The following is a 21,979-nucleotide window of genomic DNA, read 5'->3' on the forward strand; positions in this document are numbered from 1 at the left end:
ATCGAGTATGTTCGTTATTGGGAGTTCGTATGTGAGCTCTCTGAGATCCCGTGTTGTTTGTATTGTTTCGTCATATCTATTTGTGAGAGAGATGAGTAACCTTCTCCTAAGGACTCCGAGTCATTGTCCTTTCCATCATTACATTCATTATTGATGTGACTTCACTTCATGTTTGATCTGAGTCGATCACCACATTTATTCACATATTCATTGTTTCGTTGTCGTTTTTTGTCGTTGCTTGTGATTCATCTCATTCCCTTCACATCTTATTCCCTCCTTACAGCGACCCATCTCGGGTTCGATACTCATTTCGCATCATCATTACACATACCACTATCAGTTCATGTTGCTTCATTTGTCTCCTTATCGACATCATATTCATGTTAGGCATCCTCAGGTCCATGGCTCATGGGGTTCACTATACATGTTGCATTTCATATATGAGGGCATGAGTTTTGATCATTGGGTATTTGAGCCTAGTTTCCTTTCATTTCTATCACCCCATCACCTTGGCCTACGTTACGTCCCGTGTCTTAAGACCACCCTGAGGCCATGGGATCAGATGTCGTCTTCAGCAGCCTCTACTTGGACAGGTGATTGAGATCTGGTTGATATTTAGATATCGTCATGCTTCTTCTTCTGGGAGTCACCCCTTTGAGGTGTAGGACCGATTCAGTTGTGTTCGAATTACCGGGATCGCGAGTTTGACGATGATTGATTTGGTGTCACCTGATTTTTGACCTATCATACCTCTGGTGCCACACTGAGGCATATCCCATTTCATTTAGAGGTTCATGGATCCTCACGGACTTGCACGATCATCACTTACTGGATGCTCACTGAGACGTGGACATGATCGTTACCTTACGGAGCCCCTGAGATCCACCCAGCTAGGTCCGTACTTCTTGACACTTGGATGCCATCATGCCTCTCCATCCGGGAGGTACATCTTGGATATGTGTGCATGATTCAATTATGGATTTGGACGACCATTGTTATATGTTCGATGATAGATGATTCCATGTCGCTCGATTTCTGACCTGTCGTGCATCCGATGCCCATACTGGGGCATATTTTCCGTTTCGGATGAGATTTATAGACTTTCATGGAGGTCACATGTGCGACGATGGATGATTTCATGACATTTGTTCTTCGGACTTGTCGCGCACTTGATGCCATACTGGGGCATATTCCGTTTCGAAGGATCTTTATGGATCTTCGCAGAGGTCGCATGTTCGAGGATAGATGATTCCATGCTATCTGATCTCTGACCTATCATACATTTCGATGCCATACAGGGGCATATTTCCGTTCGGATGAGATTTCCAGATCATGAGGGAGTTGCATGCTTATCCCCATTTGCGAGACGTGTGCCGAGACGATGATACATTTGCTATCTTTATGATGATTCCGTAGCGGAGCCTCTCGGGAGTTGCCCAGTCATCCCCACTTACGAGATACACATTGACACGATGTTTCCTCCGTGGAGCTTTTCGAGAGTTACCCAGTTAAGCCTGCACCTCGCAACGCTTTGATGTCATCATGCTTTCCTTCCGAGAGACGCTCATTTGATCTATGGGTCTGATTTAGTTGTACACATGGTTGACGTGGATTGCGCATTCGATGACGGGTGATCTGAGCTCATCTGTTTCTTTTGACTCATCATGCATTGTGTTTGATAGCTCTTATGTGAGCGATATCTGGGATTGATTCGGGAGCATTCTGATTGTGATGGACCAGGAGTTATGGTATGGCCTTACACTGGGGCATACCATCTTAGAGAGTTTTATTATCGGATGACCATTATGTCGAGGCATACTCTTCTCAGTCGATGACGGATTTTTGAGCCATGTCCATTCCTCGGGGGATATCAGATGTCCTTTTTCACATTGGAGCATGAGACAGGATTGGCACATTTCATCTGGTGTATTTTGCACAGGGGCATACCCCTTTCGGTCGATGATGGTTTTTAGGCATAGCTGTTCCTTGGAGGCGATTAGATTCATTTCACACTGGAGTACGAGATATGACCGGATGTTTTCTTTGATGCGATCGCGGGAGCGTAGCCTTCTCATCATTGTTGACAGATTTTCCAGATGATTGGATCAGGACATAGACACTTATGAGAGCATGTAGCGGAGTTTAGTCATTTCAGGGTTTGCCCTATACTGGGGCATAACCCTTTCATTGGCGGTTGATCTTAGAGATACCAGTTCACATTGGGACATGCTTTTTTCTTTAGAGGAGGTCAGATACTCTCTTCACATTACCACGATGACTTTGAGGAGCGGAGATTCATTTTGGATCAGATGATGCATGATTGGTTATACTTTTCTCATGGATGTTTGATTTGGAGATGCTTACACTGGGGCATAGCCCTCTCATCGATGTTTGATTTGGGGATGCTTACATTGGGGCATGGCCCACTCATCGATGATGATTTTGTGAGATGATAGTTTATGCCGGACACTTACTTTCCGGAGATCATTCTGCATTGAGATTTTATCCATTCTGAGATGATGCATTCACACTAGGGCATGGCCACCTTGCTGATTTTGACATTGAGACTCCATTTCGTGTTTATGATTGCTGCTTTCGATGGATCATGGAGTCATTGACACCCTGGGCTCAGTCTTCTCAGCGTACCTAGTTTGATTTGGATATTCACTTATCTTTGTTACGCACCCATACATCCTACATTGGACACCGTTATACCTACACCCATCTTATCAGAGCCTTACACCTTTTGAGCTTACATATTTCATCATCTTACCTGACTTTATCCTCTTCTCTTGATCAGAGGAAGATGCAGACTAGTCTCGGGCTTTCTGGTTGAGTTTTCACATGCCTTTGGGCATTAGGTTCAACATCTTCCGTGATGGTAGGACCTGTTAGATTATTGATATATTTATGATGATGTACTCATATTGATAGTTGCCATATTGTGTCTTGATTTGTTTACATTTCAGACTTAGGGTTTTGGTCAGCATTTGTTTGATCCCTTATTTTGGTTTTGCTTTGTCAGCATAGTTTTGGTGATGTTTGGTCTTGTTTTAGCGTTTGTTCATTGAGGCTATGTATATCCTGTTCATTGCATCATCATTGAGCATATCCCAGGGTGTCTTGTTTGGTGACATTCTGTCTTATGTTGGTTACTATCTTACACTGGGGCATACCCCCATCCTTCAGTTCATTAGATATTTTGCGGATTTTCTCACTACTCGATCTATTTCTTGATCTTTGCGAGTCGTCACACTGGGGCATACCCCCTTTAGTGCTTTTCTACTGGGGCATACCCCCTCTCTTTGGGTTTACCGTGTCTCGTTTTGATTTCATGGTTGTCAGACCCATTTGTCGATCTTTACGAGTTATCCCTTATGGCATCCCCCTATTTTCAGTTTGTTTAGGGTATCCCCCTCTTTTCAGTTTTTTAGGGCATCCCCTTATTTTTCAGTTTGTTTAGGGCATCCCCCTACCGTCAGTTTGTTTAGGGCATCCCCTTTGTTTCATATTCACCATCATGGATTTTCATCCTTGGGCTTTTGAGATTATCACCACCATAGATTTTCATCTATGGGTTTTGATCAGTTTTTCACCACCATGGATTTTCATCCTTGGGCCTTCAAGATTATCACCACCATAGATCGGGCATCTATGGGCATTTCAGTTATTTCACCACCATGGATTTTCATCCTTGGGCCTTTGAGATTATCACCACCATAGATTTTCATCTATGGGCTTTGATCAGTTTTTCACCATCATAGATTTTCATCTATGAGCATTTGTTTCAGATTTCACCACCATAGATTTTTATCTATGGGCCTTTCAGTTATTTCACCACCATGGATTTTCATCCTTGGGCTTTTGAGAGTTTCACCACCATGGATCTTCATCCTTGGGCTTTGATCAGTTATATCACCACCATAGATTTACATCTATGGGCTTTGATCCATTATCACCACCATAGACTTTCGTCTGTGAGCTTTGTTTAGTTATATTACCACCATGGATTTTCATCCTTGGGCTTTGATCAGTTTTATCACCACCATAGATCAGCTATCTATGGGCATTTCAGATTCACCATCATAGATTTTCATCTATGAGCATTTGTTTCAGTTATCACCACCATAGACTGGCATCCATGGGCATTTTTATTGTATCACCACCGTAGGTCTTCACTTATGGGCCTTCTAGTTTAGCGTTTAGAGTTAGCTTTTTGGTTTGGCTTCCAGAGCTATTATTTTCTCAGTTTGGTGTTTAGAATCAGTCTCGTCATTCAGAGTCACAGTTCCTAGCATTCATATTCACCGGCATTGCACATCTTATCTTCAGGGTTTTGCGTTTGTTCTCACTCTCCTCACCTTGTTACCCAGTGCTTATTGCTTATTCGTCTCGTAGTCCACATAGGGCAGTCTCCTTTAGACGCATTCTTGTCTGTACTCCAAGATGGTTCGACGATTACTCATCTTTGACATCGATCTTCGGGTCACTTTTGGAGACATCTTAGAGAGAGATTGGGTCCTTAGTGTGGCTTCAGAGGCGCTTTGAGATAGGTTTTCTTTTAGGATTAGAGCCTTTGTGTTCATCTGCTAGCCTGAATGAGTTTGCGTTTCAATAGTGCCCCTATGGGGGTCTCTTTGGTTCTTCGGTAGAGTTCACTTCATTCCACTCATTACTCACACTTGCTTTCACGCTAGTGTTCACATTCTTTACACTCGTGAGCTCTACCGAAGAGGGGCATATTTGTAGACCCCCTTTGAGGTTGGTATACCGGGCAGCACTTGAGAGAAGTGGGGGGCCCTCTTTTCTCTACACCCGGAAAATCAGCTGCATGGGCATGGCGGCAGGCATGCTGATGGTCAGAGACGCCATCCTTGCTGACGAGAGGAGCAGTGGAGCCGGTAGTGACTTGCTGAAGAAGACACAAGAACAGGGGGAGCTGGGGTTCAAGGGGGATCCAGAGCAGAAGGGCGAGGAGGAAGGCGCTTGAAGCCTAGCTGGTCTTGCGGGTAGGGAGTCCACTTACAGGTACGAATCTCATGTCTTTCACCTTCCATTATTCTCCTATCCTTCTTGACATTTTCTTAGTTCTAGTCCAAAACGATAATTTACTTTCTTTGGTTAAATTTAGTCCTCTGCAATATGCTCTGTTCTTCATATGCTACTGGAATGAGAGTGATCTAATTCTTCATAGCTTCCCTACGTGTGTCTGAGTCACATTTTCGGACCTCGTTTTCATCTGATTCTTCCCACCCGTTCATTGGATGCTTCATTGTATTTCTCTTTTTTTTATGCTTGCTCCCTTCTCGTTTATACTCTGTTCTCGATAGTCATTTGTATCCTCTAGGGGAAGGGTTTTGGCCAGCATGAGCCTTTTGGTCTTCATATTGGGTACAGTACAGGTTCGGTGGCTTCGAGTGAGCGAAAGCGAGATGGGTCTGATCACGTGGAGAACAGAGCCTTTAGCAGCATGTTTGCAATGCTGTAAGCATCAAAATTCGCGTCACTTTGCTGGGTTTTTTTTTGTGTTTTGTGTGCTATCCAGAAGCATGTCAGTCGTGTTCTTCCGTCAACGAGAGGAATATCATCACCCCAGGATCTCGTCTCTAACTCGCGGTGCATGCCTTGGAATTTCATAAATGTGAGATAGGAGGATGCGCATGAGTATATGACCAGCGACTAGGAATACTCTGGCATGCATGGGCAGCGGCTTGTGAATGTGGTCAGTGGGGTCATGCAAAAGCTGGGCATTTTCGGTCCCTAGCTTCAGCCATCCCAAATCATCTCTCCACTTTTTTTTTATCACTTAACCCACTTAATTGTCAGCACTTTGCTATTATCTCCCATATGCCTGCAATCCATATGAATAACCATTTCGGTGTGCACGTGGCCAGCTTATATTTATTCCCAGCTTGGATACCCTCCACAATTGGTAGCCTCCAAAAGTCATGATGAGAGTTTCGGTTATGTAATTCAAAGACCACTTACCATTTAATCGTTTCATCCTAAGCCTACGTACGCGTGTTCTCCACTTGTATAAATAATTTTTAAAACCATAACTTTTGAATAATCTTCAAAACTTTAATTTAAAATTTTTTTTTCATATTTTATGTTCATTTATTTAATCATTATTTTCGTTATTGTTATTATTATATTTATTTATCCATTCTTAAAAGATCCATCTTTAAACAATTTTTCAAAATCCCGACTTTCGAATTTAATTTCCCGTTACAAAAAAAATTCTAATATTCACGTTCTTTTATTTAATTACTTATTTTCGTTATTATTATTCTATTTATTTATTCACTTATTTATTTTAAAATTCCATTTTTAAACATTTTTATTTTAAATTCCGACATCCGAATTAAATTTCTATTTCTGAAAATTCCAATATTCACATTAATTTATTTAATTATTATTATTTTATTTATTTATTCTAAAATTCTATTTTTAAACAATTCATTAAAATTTCCACTCCCGATTTAATTCCTAATTCCAAAATTCCAAAATTCACCTTAATCTATTTAATTATTATTATTTTAGTTATTTATTTTGAAATTCCATTTTAAACAATTATTCAAAATTCCAATTTTTGAACTTAATTTCTGATTTCCAAAATTCTAATTTCTTTCAAATTTAATATCCAAAATTTCAGTTCTTAAATTTAATTTTTCAAGACTCCAATCTTCAAATAATTTTCGAGACTCCAATTTTCAAATAAATCTCAAAAATCCAGTTTTCTCTCGAATAGCTTTAATTCCGCTCTGGCTTTCAAACAATCTTCTGCTTCTCTTGACTTTAACAAGCATGAATGAACTTTTCATAATTCTGGAATAATAGGATCAGTGATATTAATTCATGCAAAATAAACGGGCTTTGGTGGGGGGCCCAACATATGTGATTTCCTTATGATTGATTGATTGCTTGTTTGATTTAATTGCCATGCATGATTGATTTTATTCTGCTCTATGACATGCTCGAAATTATTCCTTAATTGTGCACTAACCTCACTTCTTGATAGCGCTTTATGGATCACTGCACAGGTACGCATCCACATCCGCTCGGGTCATTTTCTATATGCATGTTTAGATTTTCACATGTGCATGATCACTCTGAGTATTCATTGATTCCCTCATCAATTGCCATGATTGCTTCATTTTATTAGTAGAGACCCGACTTTAGGGACTTAGAGGGGTGCTACGGTCTTTACCGTACCTTCCCGATAAGTAACCTGACCCCCGAACCCGATCCGGTTTTTCATAGGCCGCCTTTTCCAAAATAAGGAGTCACACTTAGGGTTTTTCTTTCTTATTTTGTTTACCCTTTAAAAATAAAACAAAAATAAGTGGCGACTCCAAGTCATTTTTCAAACAATAAATAAAATCAATTTTTCAAACAAAAAGATCGAGCTCACCATCGAGTGGGAAACGCATGAGCCGAAATGCGGGGTCCACACTTACCTACCACATTAAAATTCATGATCTTCTACTTTCAAACTCCACATTTTAAAGTGGCTTTAGTATAGATGGAACATGCGTGCAATGGACAAAAATTTCCACAAGTACAAAGTCCTCATAGGAAGAAGAATTCCACATGGTAAGACCTTTTGATTATAAATAAAAAATAAAAAAATCCATTGAATCTATGTGGAATATTTTTTAAAATTGTTCTCAAAACATAATTCAAGAATTATTAAAAATAGTCATACATACAATGTAAAAAATTCTAAAATGATCTCCATCTTGTCAAGTGCTACTTAGAACACTTCACAAAAAAGAATTGGGATGAAGATTAATGAGTATAATAAATGCCTTTTAATAATTATGAAGGTTAAATGGATGTCTAAAAAAAAAATTTATTTTCCTATAGAAAAATATGTAAGCTCACCAATGGACTTATCTTGTGTCTTAAAAATTACTTCTAGCAATTTTATTTTATTTTTAAAAAAAAAAATTCCTTAATTTTAAATGGTTTTAAAATTTGGTGGATATAACATGTAAAATGATTGTCAAAATACTCCCACAACTATAAGAGAGAGTCATTCTCATCATGACACATTCAATGTGAAATAACCCTTCTCATAATTATGGTGGCTACGAAATTTCCCACATGGTTCACATAGAAGTTGAACTATTGTGTAATGGACGTCCCTAACACCCATACATTAATTCTTTAATGGATAGTCGGGCACATTAATATTGTAGTTGATGCCCCAAAATAGACATCCCTTAGGCTCATGCCATAATGATCATCTTATACATTAATATTATGAGAGATGACCTCTACATTAGTTGCTTAATGGTAGATCATTTATATCACCAATATTAGTAGACAACAATTCAAGTGACATGATTCCATATAATGAAGAACTATATATTAAATAAGGGATGTATTCAATGAAATTTTATAGTCATGGTGGTTAAGTGTATTTATCTCAAACCTTAATAGAGATGAATAAACTTACCCATAATTCCATTTATTTTACTTTATCTTTTTAGGTTTGTGTGGCTGAAAATAAAATGGGATGGAATAAGAGGTGAAATATTATATCTTATCCCATATTCAACCAAATATGGGATAAGATATGTGATATAATATATTATTCACCTTATTTTTTATGTCCCCTTACATGAGATATAATAATTTGAAGTTGAATTATTTAATATATATATATATATATATATATTTATATAATATTTTTATATATTTTAAAATATAATAGAATTGTTTTTATTTATAGATTTCAAATATTAGATTCATGAATATTATTAACAAAGAAGAAAAATTTACTCACTAAATGATAAATTATAAAAAAAACTTCCAATTAATACTAAATATGAGAGAAATTTCATACATTTTTAATATATATATATATATATATATATATATATATATATATATATATATTAAGATACCATATAAATTTTATTTTAAACAAATATCAAATCTTGAAGTATAATATAGTTTTTATTACATATTTAATTCGTTACACAAAGCAAGCATGAGTATAGTATAATATATCTCTCATTAGATATAATATTCTAAATATCATATCCAAATGAAAAATATAATCCTCGAGTTATAGGATATGTATTACTTAAATTATCAACCAAACATGAACTTAATAAGAAATATAAAAATGAATTTAATTGTAAAGGATATTATAACATGACCTATACTACAAACTCAATTTGAACCTTACTTATTAAGTGGGTTAAAAAGTTTTGAAATTCATCATATAAGAAGTTGGTTCTATCATCTTTTTTTCAAAACTATAAGCAAAAACAACCAGGGAATTATTTTTGTTTCATAAATTCTTCGATTCCTCGGCTGGTGCAATTGTTCACCCTCATAGACCAAAACTTCTAGTTTGAATTGAGCTTCTATTTTCAAACTTCACACTTGAAAGGGACTTTGGTTGATATAAATGGAACACAGGTGTAATGAACAAAAATTTATAAAAGCACAAAATTCTCATGGAAGAAGAATTCCACATGATGGGACCTTTCGATAAAAAAAATTTCATTGAATCTATTTAGAATATTTTCAAAACATCATTTGAGAATTGTTAAAAACAATTATATATACAAGATAAAGTGTTAGTAAGAACACTCCACAAAAAAGAATTGGGATGAAAAAGTTGAAATATGACATTATTTAATTTAACTAAGGAATGATTAAAATAGAAGTTTCCTTTTCAGGATGAAAAGTTTAAAGGGTGAATTTCACTCTCCTCCCCTTACGATTTAGTTAAATACAATTAACCCCTGGCTAGGAGTCATGTCTGCAGTTAGCATGAGATCCCCCCAAGTATCGATCACCACCACAGCCACCAACACTGCCATCGCCCTCGTACTTGCTCATTTTTTTCAGTCACAAGCGCTTAATGCTGCCGAGAACCAGCCCAAGTAGCTCGTGTAGAAAGACTGCAGCCAGACCTGGGTAGCGTTCAAATAGGAGCTTGTTAATCTTAAAATGCTCATTGGCTCAGTTATATCCAGTCACAGAATATCTCACAAAGCAGTTTTGGACTGATTTATTGTGATTGTAGGCGGTGTTTTATTTATATATTTATGTATCATAGCTCAAATATAAATGATTTTAATGAATTTGAACATCCAAAATCAAGTTCCTTGTGGAAAAAAAAAAACATCCAAAATCAAGTTCTTTTGGAATTCCTCTTTGTATTGTGGGCCATAGTTGATGATAGTAGATTTCAATGAGGTTACCTAGAAAAGAAAAAAATGGTTCGTCCCTCTAGTCTATTTTTTTCCTCCTGATTCTATCCTCATGATGGACATAGGGATTTAAGGATTTTTTTTTTTCTTTTTATATCCTTCGTTGATTCTGAAAAGCACTGCTTAATTTTCCATACGATTTTCCAGACAATCTAGCTGAAGGGCTCTAGCAGTTCATGGTTGATTTCCACCAGTCCACCCATAAAGGATGGTTATTAAGCCAACAGTTTTCATTAGCAAAGGCACAACCGAAAAAAAAAAAAATTAAGTTTGGAAACATTTAAAACTGACCCAAGTAATCGTAATCAACGAGGTTTCTGATCAATCGTCTTTTACTTCATTGCTCCTATTAATTTCTTTATTATTTATACCGCCTATTTGTTTATGACTTCATAAATTCTCATTTAGTTCTTATGGTATTATCATCAACGACCATATTCATGATCACTGTTTGGTGAATTTATTCAATATAAATCAAAAAAAAAAAAGGAAATTCATCTATAACCAGCCAACATTACATAACCTACAGATCTAACATGCAATTAAAAAAGAATTACCTTGAGAAAAAAAGGATGACCTTAGTAGACTTTATATTCCATGCAGCTATTGAGCTTTTTGCTTAAAGTTGGACTTCAAAAGGACCTTCTTCATTCAATAATGGAACTGCTGCTGGACAAATAAACATCATAATTATGAGATGAAATGCAGGCTATTAACAATCATATAAATCACCCAATTAGAAGTCTAGTAGGAGTGTATTATTGCCACTACCTATGTGTACAACCCTTGCAATCTTCTAGATGGCACAAGCACTAAAATTTACTTCCTACCAATTGTCCAATACATGATTTTGTTGATCAGCACAAGTCATTTAGTATAATTTAAAAAAAAAAATTAAGTATGAGCAACTTATTCAAATTCTATGTTGCCATGTAGAACTAAAACAGTTAGGGAAACCCAGTGATGGCATGATCACGACAACCATGAATAAAGCAAGCTAAAATAATGTTTCTTACCTGTGGAAGTTGCTAGCCTAGTTCTCCCCTCTTCAGAATTCTGAATTTTTGGGTATGGGAAAACAGTTGCATTAAGGTTTAACTATCATATCAGGAGAACATTCAAGACTGTATCAGGGAGCACTAAAAACAGTGGGGCAAATTGAGTTAAGCACATGCATAACTACCACACCTGAAGTTAGCATTGGAGTTGCCATGACAGAACTGTTGTAAACATGCAACTTGAATTAGTACCATCACAGTTTTAACTTCATCTTGCTTCTGGATCCTAGTGCCTCTTGTATGCTTATCGAAATTGCAGTAGGAAGACATCCGCACCCACAATTGATGCCCACTTCTTAATTAGCTACACTGCACTCCAGCCAGTTTTCTTTCTCACTCCCCTTTCCTTCATTATTCCTCTTGCCTTTTCAGCCTCCTCCCATTTCCCAATAGAGCTATACATGTTGGAAATCATCACATAATACCCATCATTTTCCACATCTGAAGCAATAGCATGCCTTGCAATCCTTATTCCCATCTCAATTTCATTGTGAATTTTGCAAGAACTTAACAGAGCACCCCACACACCACCATCAGGAGAAATGGGCATTGAAAGAACTAAAGCTTCAGCCTCCTGCAGATTACCTGACCTGCCAAGAAGATCTACCATACAAGCATAATGCTTCAAATTGGGTGTCACAGAATAATTTTGCATTTTACCAAATAAATACTTCCCTTCTTTGACAAGCCCTGCATGAGCACAAGCTGAGAGAACAGCAAGAAAGGTAAGTCCATTTGGTTTGGCACTTGATTCCTCCATCTGTTGGAAAATTTCTATTGCAGATCTGGCATCTCCATGCATTCCATAACCTGAGATCATCACGTTCCAAGTGATAACATCTCTTTCATGCATTGAATTGAAAATTTCTCTTGATTTCTCCAGTTGTCCGCATTTAGCATACATATCAATCAATGCAGTAGCGATAGATAAATTGAACTCAAACTTTCCTCCATTGATGTAATTGTGAACTTTCTCTCCTTCCTCCAAAGATGCAAGATGAGAACAAGCTGAAAGCACGGTTACCAACGTTGCAGAGTTGGGTTTTAGATCTTCTAAAACCATTTTATCATATAATGACAAGGCTTCAGCAAAATGCCCACAATGAGCATAAGAAGAGATTAAAGTGTTCCATGTGACAATGTCTCTTGGTATCCTACAGAATATTCTCCTGGCAATGGTCAAATTCCCAGATTTTCCGTACATATCTATCAGTGAATTGTTAACTGAGACATTCTCATCCATCAAATTTTTTATCATATAGCAATGAATGGACCGGGCTAGATGGGTTGCTCCTAATTGGGAACATGAAGAAATCACAGAAACTAAACTGTTTGAATCAGATTCAATGCCAAGGCATTGCATTTCTCTGAAAAGCCCTATGCATTTCATTATTAGTCCTATTTTGCCATATCCAGAAACCATCAAGTTCCAAGCCTCAAAGTTCTGTTCATTTACTCTACCAAAGAACTTCTCCGCAGGTTTTAAGAATCCAAATTTACAGTACATTGACAATAATGAATTCTGGACCATCTGATCTAATATATAGTGCCTCCTAATAATTAGTCCATGAAAAGCCTTTGCTTCAAACACCCTCATGGAATTACTGAAACTAGAAAGCATGCAACTGATAACAATTCCATCAGGATATATTCCAGAAACCAGCATTTCCCAAAACATACCTATGCATTCAGTTGCCCACCCCATTCTTGAATAAGCACTAATCATGGACGTCCATGAAATAATATCTTTATTTAGCACTTCACAGAATGAACGATGAGCTTCTTCAGGGTTCCCACACTTGGAATACATGGATAAAAGCGAAGATTGAACAACTTGGGAATAGTCCATCCCAGTTTTCACCACTAAACCATGCAAGCATCTGCCTTCAAACAAAGCTCCCAAATTCCCACAAGCTTGAAACCCCCCTTCCAATGTCCTAAAATTTGGTCTCTCCCCTTCTCCACCAATCCTATGCATCTCACAAAGACACTCTAAACCCATCTTACTCTCCCCATTCTGCACACACCCAATTACAAGAGCTGTCCAAGCAACAACATCCCTAAACAAAATCTCGTCAAACACACCATATGCCTCCTCCAAAACTCCACATTTCGAATACATATACACAAAAGAGGATCCAACCGCTGAACTACCTGAAAAAAGGCCAAGTTTTGACACTAAGCCATGAATGCTCCTCCCATAATTCACCAACTCAAGCTCCGCGCATGATGCAACAATCATGGGGACAGTGAAATGGTTGGGCAGAGCCTCAGAGGCCCTCATCCACTGATAAAAATCAAGAGCTCTTGAGTATTCCCCATTGGAGAAATGGGCTTTGATAATGGAGTTCCAAAGAAAGGCGTCTCTATGGGGAATTTCATCAAACAGTTCGGTGGAGCAACTGGGTTTGTGAAAAGAAGCATACAGGGAGATGAGCTTTGACGCAATGAAGATGTTATTTGAATACCCACTTGTGATGATGAATGCATGGGATTGGAGGAGGGTTTTTAGGGAAGAGATCTGATTGGATAGAAGGTGGTTAAGGTAGTTAAAGTCGTTGGGTTCATGAGACCACGTGGGTGAGCAGTAGAGCCGTTGTTGAAGAAGAGAGGAGCAGTGCTTGAAGAGGTGAGTTGGTTTGAGACTGAGCATGACATTCTAATTTTCCTACAACGCTTGGCAATCAAATTGGGGGAAGGAAAATATTCTGGGTGGTGATGAGGCTCAGAAAAGGAGTAGTTTAGAACCGAGTTCATGACCCCAACCGTGAACCATATCCTAATCAGCGTTCTAATTAGGGGCAGCAATTCCCCTTTGTTGGTGTTAAAGCCTACTCTTTCAAAATAAGTGAACCCAAACATGATAACAGACAATAATAATCACATTAAAACATAATCCTAACCCTAAATATTATTTAATTATTGAACAGGTAAGTCAAAGGTTACATTTGTTTTTCGAACTTTTTACTCAATCCAATTTGTTTTCGGATTATAAATTATTTGTTTGTTTTTTTAATTCATTACTTATTTCATTAAGTTAATCAACATGATAATTGAATAGGTAAATTCCGATTAAATTCATGTTATATAAATTGATAAAAAAAATCCAGAAAAACATATCAGGTTCAAGTCGTATTAATGAATTGTATCAAACTTTATCACCTCTTATTTTAATTATCGCGACCAATGAGTAAATGACAATTACATGTTCATTCCAATTTAAGCCTAAAGAATTGTATTTAAAAAATACATGAGGACAATTATAATATTTTTAATTTTTTTCATTAAGTAAAATCTATTAAAATATTTCTAAAAATGCTTTTAATCTATTAACACTGCCAAGCATTTTACCATTTGAAAAGCCCTTTGAAATAAGAAATATAAATAATTTAAATTTAGAAAAACTTAAACGTAAGTCCATCACAACCTGAATTTAGTTTGAATTCAATTTAAATTATATTTGGTGATGATTCAATTGTGCGGTCAAATTTAGGTCAAAAACATTTTTTAAATATTTTTGAACCTTATTTTATATATTTGTACTAAAAAGTGAGGGAAAAATGGTATTAAAAAAAAAAACATTTTCCATTAATGCAAAAATGTCTTGAAATAAATGATATGTTAAAAAACAAATTCTTTAAAATTCCCTAAAGATCTAAGCCAAAAAAGGAAAAAGGCAAAAACATCTACAGAGAGATGATATTATCTTCCTTTTTTTTCTTTTTCTTTTTTCAGTTTGATGGTTTATGCAAAATTTATAGATACAACTACTGAAGTGAGATGTTCCTTCTCTTCATTTCCTGATCAAGCAACATGCTAGCTAGCCAAGGGAGGAACAAAGCAACTAGAAATTTGAAAACAAACCCTACTTCTTAAGATTTCCTAGTCACCTCTGTTGAATTGTACCCACCCACCTCTGCTACACTTCCATTCTTCGAAACCCAGAAAATCAAAGGCATCAATGAAGCAAAACCAATGTGGGAAGTAGGATAACATAACTACTGTAATCACATAATTGAATTCATATGATAAAGAATGCAATCTTCCAGCCAGAGCAAGAGGGGGACCTTACAGGTTCTGACATCGCAAACAGGGTGCAGATCAATGATCATGGATCTGCCAATTCCAAATCATTGAAAAGGGTCCCTGAAATTGAAGATAGATTGGACAATGGCAGCCATAGTCTCACTGCACCTTCAACTGCACAACTTTTGTGAGGACAGATTCAGTTGCAACTTTGGGATATCAAATGGGAGATTGTTTTTGTTCATGGAGGTATGCTGCAGAATGGCCAGAGTAAAGATTTTTATGAGATACAAAATCAAATCAAAGTCAAATGCCATGCTGTTGAAGAGTATACTTGATGTGCTCCAAGTTCCCAAAAGAGTTCCAACTCTTTCATCCATCTCAAAGATCACTCCCTTCTAAGCTAAACAAAATTTGCTTGAAACTTCACTCACACACATTTTGCTAGTTTCTTTGATAAGCCTATGAGTCTCATCATCCATCTCAACCTTGTCCTTCTTCATCCACTCTGCAACTATTAATGGCATTTTACCAGCCTTTGCATAAGCTCTTAGAAGCCAATTGTATATCTCTGTGCTCACATGACCTGCCTTCCGAAGAATGACCAATACCTTCTCTGCCCCTTCAATGTTGCCTTGCTCTTCAAGGTTCTTGTATACTTCTCTAACCAACTTTTCATCTGGATTCCATTTCTTGACACTACCAACAGCTTTCTCAAAATAATCCAAGACTTTTTCCATCTGCTTCTTTTTCAAATAACCCCAGGTAAGCAGCTCCCAAGTGGTGTAACTAGGAGTAATTCCTCTTTCCACCATCTGATTGTAGAATTTCTCAGCCATTTCCATCTCATTTTTATTGATGTAAGCTGCAAGAAGTATATTAGGGACCCTAGAGTCACCAGTTGGAGAAATTGATGTCCATTCAGAATAGAGATTCTCAGCTTCTTCAAACTCCCCCAGTTTCACAAGTGAGGATATCATGCAAGTATATTCAGCATCATTCATTTTGTGGAAAATAGACTTTAGCTTCTTCCATATTCGGTGAACACCATCTTTATCTCGCATATTTGTGTGCAAGCTGATAAGGGAGGAATAAGCAATTCGACCTTTTCGGGAAGTCCTTTTCTCCATCTCGTTCAAAGTGGTGGCTGCCTTGTCAAGGAGTCCCTTTTTAATATACAAGTTGGTCAATGAACTATATGTTACCCAATCAGGATCTATTTTGGCCTTTTTCATCTCAAGGTGTACCTTTTCTGCAGTTTCGACATCATTCTGTGAAGCACATACAGTCAACCATAGATTGTAAGAAACCACATCTGGCGATGTATTCTTTTTTAACTCCTGAATCATTCCTGGAACCTTCTCTAATTGTCCATCTGAGATGTATAAAGATATCATGTGGTTATAAGGAAGAGGACACTTCAGGAAACCACATTCAGACATTTTTTCCATGAGAGCCTCAGCTTTTTCAGACACCTTGTTCTGGACATAGGTGTGGAGAAGAGCAGTACAAGTGGGCTGACCTTTCATCTTATCTGAAAGATCTTCAAAAAACTTTTCCGCACTAGCTAAACCACGAATTTTTGCAATCAAATCCAGATGGACAGCATAGTCACCTGCTAACAGCTTGATATCGTGTTGCTTTGTCATCCATTCACATATCTGCATAGATAATAAAATGATATTAAAACAATAAGAATTGTGAAGGATGCAACTTTTCAGCAGTTCAAGTCCTAAAATGCAGTAGGGCATAACAGAAATAAATGGACCAGTCAAATCTATAAGAAACAAAACATCATGATAATTGGTAAACTAAGCTAGCTGCAGCCAACTGAAATCACCTGGACTTGATATGAACATTCAAAAGCAATTGCAGGTCTGTTCAGAGAACGAATTTTAATTAAATTATCATGCAAAACCTTATACATAAATTTCTAAATCATGCAGATACCACATGATTTCACTCTTAAGATAGTTCCCCATAGAAGCAGATACCACATGTTTCATGCGAAAAGTTAGATAAGGGACGTTTAGGAGGTCCGGAAAATAGGGGTTCCATTGGATTTACATGCCTAAGCAATAGATTTCAACTTCATTTGCTTTCTTGTAAAAGATAAAATACCCATCATAAATCATTTCAGTGATTAGTGAAATTAGAATCATCATCCCTTGAAATTCCTGTCAAAAAGATCTTCAGAACACAAAAGGAAAAACCAGATCAAAGCATTAATGCTGCAGAAAATAGACTTATAGACTAGTTCTTCATGTTTATAGAGGATCCTACCATGCTATTAATTTAAAACGAAATCTAGAAGAAATATTCATGTGCCATATTTCCTATGAATAATAGAAATTCCCAAAATAACAATTAAACATATTTTAAATGTTTGGAAAGAAAGAAATAAATAAAGGAACAGAAGACACCATTTGAGGTCTATAAATAATCATATTAGAATTCCAGGCTGTAAGAAGGGCAGAAATTTCTTTGTATGAGTAAAAACATGGATAGGAATAACCCAAGTCAGTAGTTCTGTTTCTACTCTTTCTTCAAAAGATACAAACTTAAAATAGGAATTAATATGCTAATTTCAACTCCTACAGAAGGTGATATACCTCTATAGAACCCCAAGAACACTTGCTCGATAAAAACTCTTCATAGCTAGTGTACCTCTATATATTATCCCCATAGTACATCATGTTCCTTACAATTCCATCGAAGGGAGCTTTGGCAATATGTGGGCATCTCCTATAAAAATGGACACTTCAAAGTATGCAAACTACCCATGTCGCACATGACATGACAAGTGTCCGTGGGATGTGTTCATCTGGTATGACTAAAAAAAGGAAAAAGAAAAAGAAAAACAACTAAATAACAAAATAAAACAAAAGAGCATAAAAAACTCTCATTTTATTGTAAGTATCCTTAGATTCATATTAGATATTTTATCTTAGTTAAACACCCCAATTTGATCAGGGGGAACAAACAAGAGGAGGAAAATTAGATTATTAGCTCTGTTCCCATGTCCTAAGGACTGGGAATTAGAAGAATCTGACACTCAACACATGACAACACCCAACACGTATACCTAAATTCATGCAATATAGGATAGTTCAACTTCACAACTTATCCACCCATGTATCCATGTTTCAGATTATAATTCTCAGATAAAGAGATATATGGCTATCCCCATAACTGCATATTGAATAGTTTGCAAACTATCCTATAAAAAAGAGTTAGCATAACTGCACATTGTTTTCCCAAGCTCTAACCCCTCATTAAGGATCTTAGGGACAATAGAGATCATTCCTCCTTGAAACACACCAGGGATCTTCACGGGTCACTCCTCCATGCAATGGTAGTTTCTCAATCTGTAAATTGAGGTTAAACAGATGGCACTATGCTGCAGGCCAATTCATGCAAAATGCTGAAGGTTAGGTTTGTTAGCCACGATGGCCCAAACCCAGAAACAATACCTGCAAATAGTGGCAACTTTTTATACATGAATGGTCTTTATCTTTTTCTCTTCCAGTTTCTTCCTCTTATCCCCTGAACCATTTGTTCCACCTAAATACCACATGGGCAAACACAATGGCTGGCATCAAAATCCATGGAATGCATTTTTCCAACCTAGACTCAAGCACAAAAGATCACACTTCACCCTGAAATCCAACTCAAAACTAAACTAATCTCACCTTTCAAGATCTTAAATGCGATCTAAATGTCCCTTCCAAGCATCTGATCGCCATAGCACTATAACTATTCAAATTTCAAAATCATCCTTACCCCCAAAAACAACCAAATAGAAGTCATTGCTCATACTAAGGAATAATCATTACTTTGTCCATTTAGACATCTCCACTCAAAAATCTTGAATAGCTCATACATGAACACTAAAAAATCTCAACATTCTTAGCCTACACTCCTATAAAGATAAGTACTAAAAGCTTACATCAAACATCATGATTATAACGCATAAAATTTTTAGATTTAAGCAATATTAGAAGTGAGAGAATGCAATAGAGAGGAACCTCAAGGGCATGCTTGTAGCGCTTAAGCTTGCGGAGCTCTCGAACAATGCGATTGAGCTCGTACTTTCGAACCGTGTGGCCTTCTTCTCTCCATCTTTGTATTGCTATGACTGCACTACGTTTTGCATATACAAGACTTAGAAGCCTCCGGCCAAGGGTATCTCGACCGCTGGAGGTGGAATTGCCATCACTTGTCTTGGGCTTTACAACTGCCTTGGGCTTTACAATTGCCATGGGCTTCATGGTTGTCAGGGGTTTCATAGTAGCCACCTCTGCTGAGAAGTGACGCACAGCAGCAAGGGCTGTATGCACGCGTTGGCGAAACATTTTTTGACTCTTGGTCTGGTGTCTTAATTTTCACTTGTCTCCAGTGCTGAGGGTAAATCTTAACGAGGTTGGAGTCTGAGCTACACCTGGTAAATCCCAACCCAGAGTCATCAACCTTCTCAAAGGAAATGAGTTCAGATGTTACTAGAAATGGATTATTTCCTTTTTTTTAAAAAAAAATTAAGAATAGACAATGGACTTGTCTAGTAGCAGAAACAAGAACAGCTTCTAATTTTTTTTTTTTCAATATTGAAAATGAAATAACAAACATGTTCATCTCTGCATCATTTTCAATTGTAAAAGTGCTTGCACTTTTGAAAATACGAAAATAATATTTTTAATGTTTTATGGTAGTTACACATTCAGGAAATGGTTCTAAAGAAATGTTCTCATAAATGCGTCACTAAACATGAGTTATATGCTGTTTTCAATTTTATTTCCAAAGAATAGACAAAAGATCCAATATTTTTGTGAAGCTCAAGGTACACTTGAGGGACAGAGGTCTCCTAGAGCACAAGGCACACACCTAAGCAAAGGTAAGAACATGCTTTAGAGAAATGTATAACAAATACAATTATAAAATCTCAAATGTAAGTTATGTCACTGTTCAAAATTCAAAAAAAAAAAATAAATCAACATTTTGGCTAGTTAACTGAGAATTCTGCAGTAGCAAGAAATTATATTACCTTTTGCAAATGTAATAAATTACCAATTTGTTCAGTATTCAATAAATCAAACAATACTATAAATTTGCATAATAACAATGCAATCATCAAGAAATCAACACCAAAAAGATTCAAATTTCCAACCTTTAAAAAGCAGAAAAAAGAAAAAAAAAAAAAAAAAAAGGGAAGAAAACCACCACTTTGATTTCATCAATTTTAGGATTCTTATTCGGTTGACAAAGAAGAAAAACAAAACCCATTTTTCGAGTATCATACAAGAAATAAAAAAAAAAAAATACTTTGTCCAATTAACTCAAATAATTTGCACTATGCAAAAACTTCCCATATGTATTTGTTTCCAAACATACCAATTGCCCATGAATTCAGCATTCAAAAAACCAAACAAAACGTGGAAATTTGTAACAAAACACCAGTGCAGTCACCACAAATCAACACCAAACAGATTAAAAATAAAAATAATAATAATTTTTCATTCATTTCAGCTTTCAAATTCATTTAGCCAAGAATAAGCTCAAAACCTTTATTGTGTTTTGTATTTAAAAAAAAAAAAAAAAAAATCTGCATTTTGGTCGGTTAACTGAAATGAATACAGCGCATCGCAATAAATTCCAATGTATGACTTGTTTTGAATTATACCAAATTGTTAGTGTAGTCAGCATTCAAAAAATCAAACAACTCAAAATTGCAACAATACACCTATTCAATCGGCAAGAAATCGACACAGAACTTTCAAATTTTACCCATTTTAGGCTTCGAATTCAGATAAGAAAGAGAAATCCTAACACGCCATTTCTGAATTTCCTGTTCAAAATTACCAACTTCAAGTTTATTATGCACATTGCAGCTAAGAATACAGGAAAAATAAGAGAGGTAAATGAAGAAGAAAGGGTGAGGCTTACAATTATAGAGAGAGGTGATTGTAGAACCCAAAGCTTGCTTCTTTTCTTCTGCTCGGAATCCTGAGTGGAGACAGCAAGGGTGAAGGAGATGTTCTAGGGTTTTTGGTAGTGTTCTGATCAGGTGTGTCGCATGACATGTTAACTATCATGGTCTTCTCCGTCAGTGGTTGGGAACGTTGCAATGACAATACTCATAGAAATTAATAAAATTATAGAATTTATCGATGGCTCTAACTTGGTAAAAACACAAAAAAAAAAATCAAAAATCAAATATCCAAAAAAAGGGGGAAATATTAAAGAAAGAAAGAAAATTAAGAAAAAAAATGATTTTTTTTTTAAATATTTGATTTAGTTACAAAATATAACAAAAAAAAATCTAATCTAATTAAAATTAATTAGAAATTCATAGTTTTAAAATTATTTAATTTTTACATTAAAAAAAAGTGAAATAAGTTTGAAGTAGTATATGAAAATAATTTTTTTATTTTTTATTCTTCCTTTATTTTAATGTTTTTACTTGTATTTTTTTGTTAAAATTATGTTTAGCTTTCAAAAAATAGAATGGAAAGAATAAAAATTAAAGAAAATGATTTTTTTTATTGTATTATAAAAAATATAAAAGAAAATCAAATATAATTAAATATTTACTTATTTTTAAATTATTTAATCTTTATAAGGAGAAATTAAAATAGGTAATATGAATTTGAAGTAGTATCT

At 36.1% G+C, this 21,979-nt stretch overlaps 2 protein-coding genes across 10 annotated transcripts; both read right to left on the reverse strand.

Annotated features, from left to right (window-relative positions):
- Positions 1–9,583: 9,583 nt before the first annotated feature.
- On the reverse strand, positions 9,584–14,088 carry LOC117933092 (pentatricopeptide repeat-containing protein At4g39952, mitochondrial). 7 transcript variants are annotated; one of them, XM_034854474.1, is made up of 4 exons: positions 11,255–14,088; positions 11,010–11,064; positions 10,796–10,907; positions 9,584–9,938 (listed from the first exon to the last, which is right to left on the reverse strand). In XM_034854474.1, exon 1 carries the CDS (start codon positions 13,947–13,949, stop codon positions 11,601–11,603), a length of 2,349 nt encoding a protein of 782 aa, XP_034710365.1. In that variant the 5' UTR covers positions 13,950–14,088; the 3' UTR covers positions 9,584–9,938; positions 10,796–10,907; positions 11,010–11,064; positions 11,255–11,600. The 7 variants fall into 7 exon arrangements, with proteins under 7 accessions (XP_034710365.1, XP_034710363.1, XP_034710361.1 ...); XM_034854472.1 differs by having other exon boundaries at positions 10,796–10,904; positions 11,010–14,088; XM_034854470.1 differs by having other exon boundaries at positions 11,010–14,088.
- A 976-nt stretch (positions 14,089–15,064) lies between these two features.
- On the reverse strand, positions 15,065–21,405 carry LOC117932918 (pentatricopeptide repeat-containing protein At4g02820, mitochondrial). 3 transcript variants are annotated; one of them, XM_034854240.1, is made up of 4 exons: positions 21,263–21,405; positions 21,104–21,164; positions 19,351–19,763; positions 15,065–16,983 (listed from the first exon to the last, which is right to left on the reverse strand). In XM_034854240.1, the coding sequence occupies exons 3-4, from the start codon at positions 19,675–19,677 to the stop codon at positions 15,721–15,723; spliced, it is 1,590 nt and encodes a 529-aa protein (XP_034710131.1). In that variant the 5' UTR covers positions 19,678–19,763; positions 21,104–21,164; positions 21,263–21,405; the 3' UTR covers positions 15,065–15,720. The 3 variants fall into 3 exon arrangements, with proteins under 3 accessions (XP_034710131.1, XP_034710129.1, XP_034710132.1); XM_034854238.1 differs by lacking the exon at positions 21,104–21,164; XM_034854241.1 differs by lacking the exon at positions 21,104–21,164 and having other exon boundaries at positions 19,351–19,792.
- Positions 21,406–21,979: the final 574 nt, after the last annotated feature.

Source organism: Vitis riparia, chromosome 16 (assembly GCF_004353265.1).
Source record: "Vitis riparia cultivar Riparia Gloire de Montpellier isolate 1030 chromosome 16, EGFV_Vit.rip_1.0, whole genome shotgun sequence".
In the NCBI taxonomy this organism is placed as follows: domain Eukaryota; kingdom Viridiplantae; phylum Streptophyta; class Magnoliopsida; order Vitales; family Vitaceae; genus Vitis; species Vitis riparia.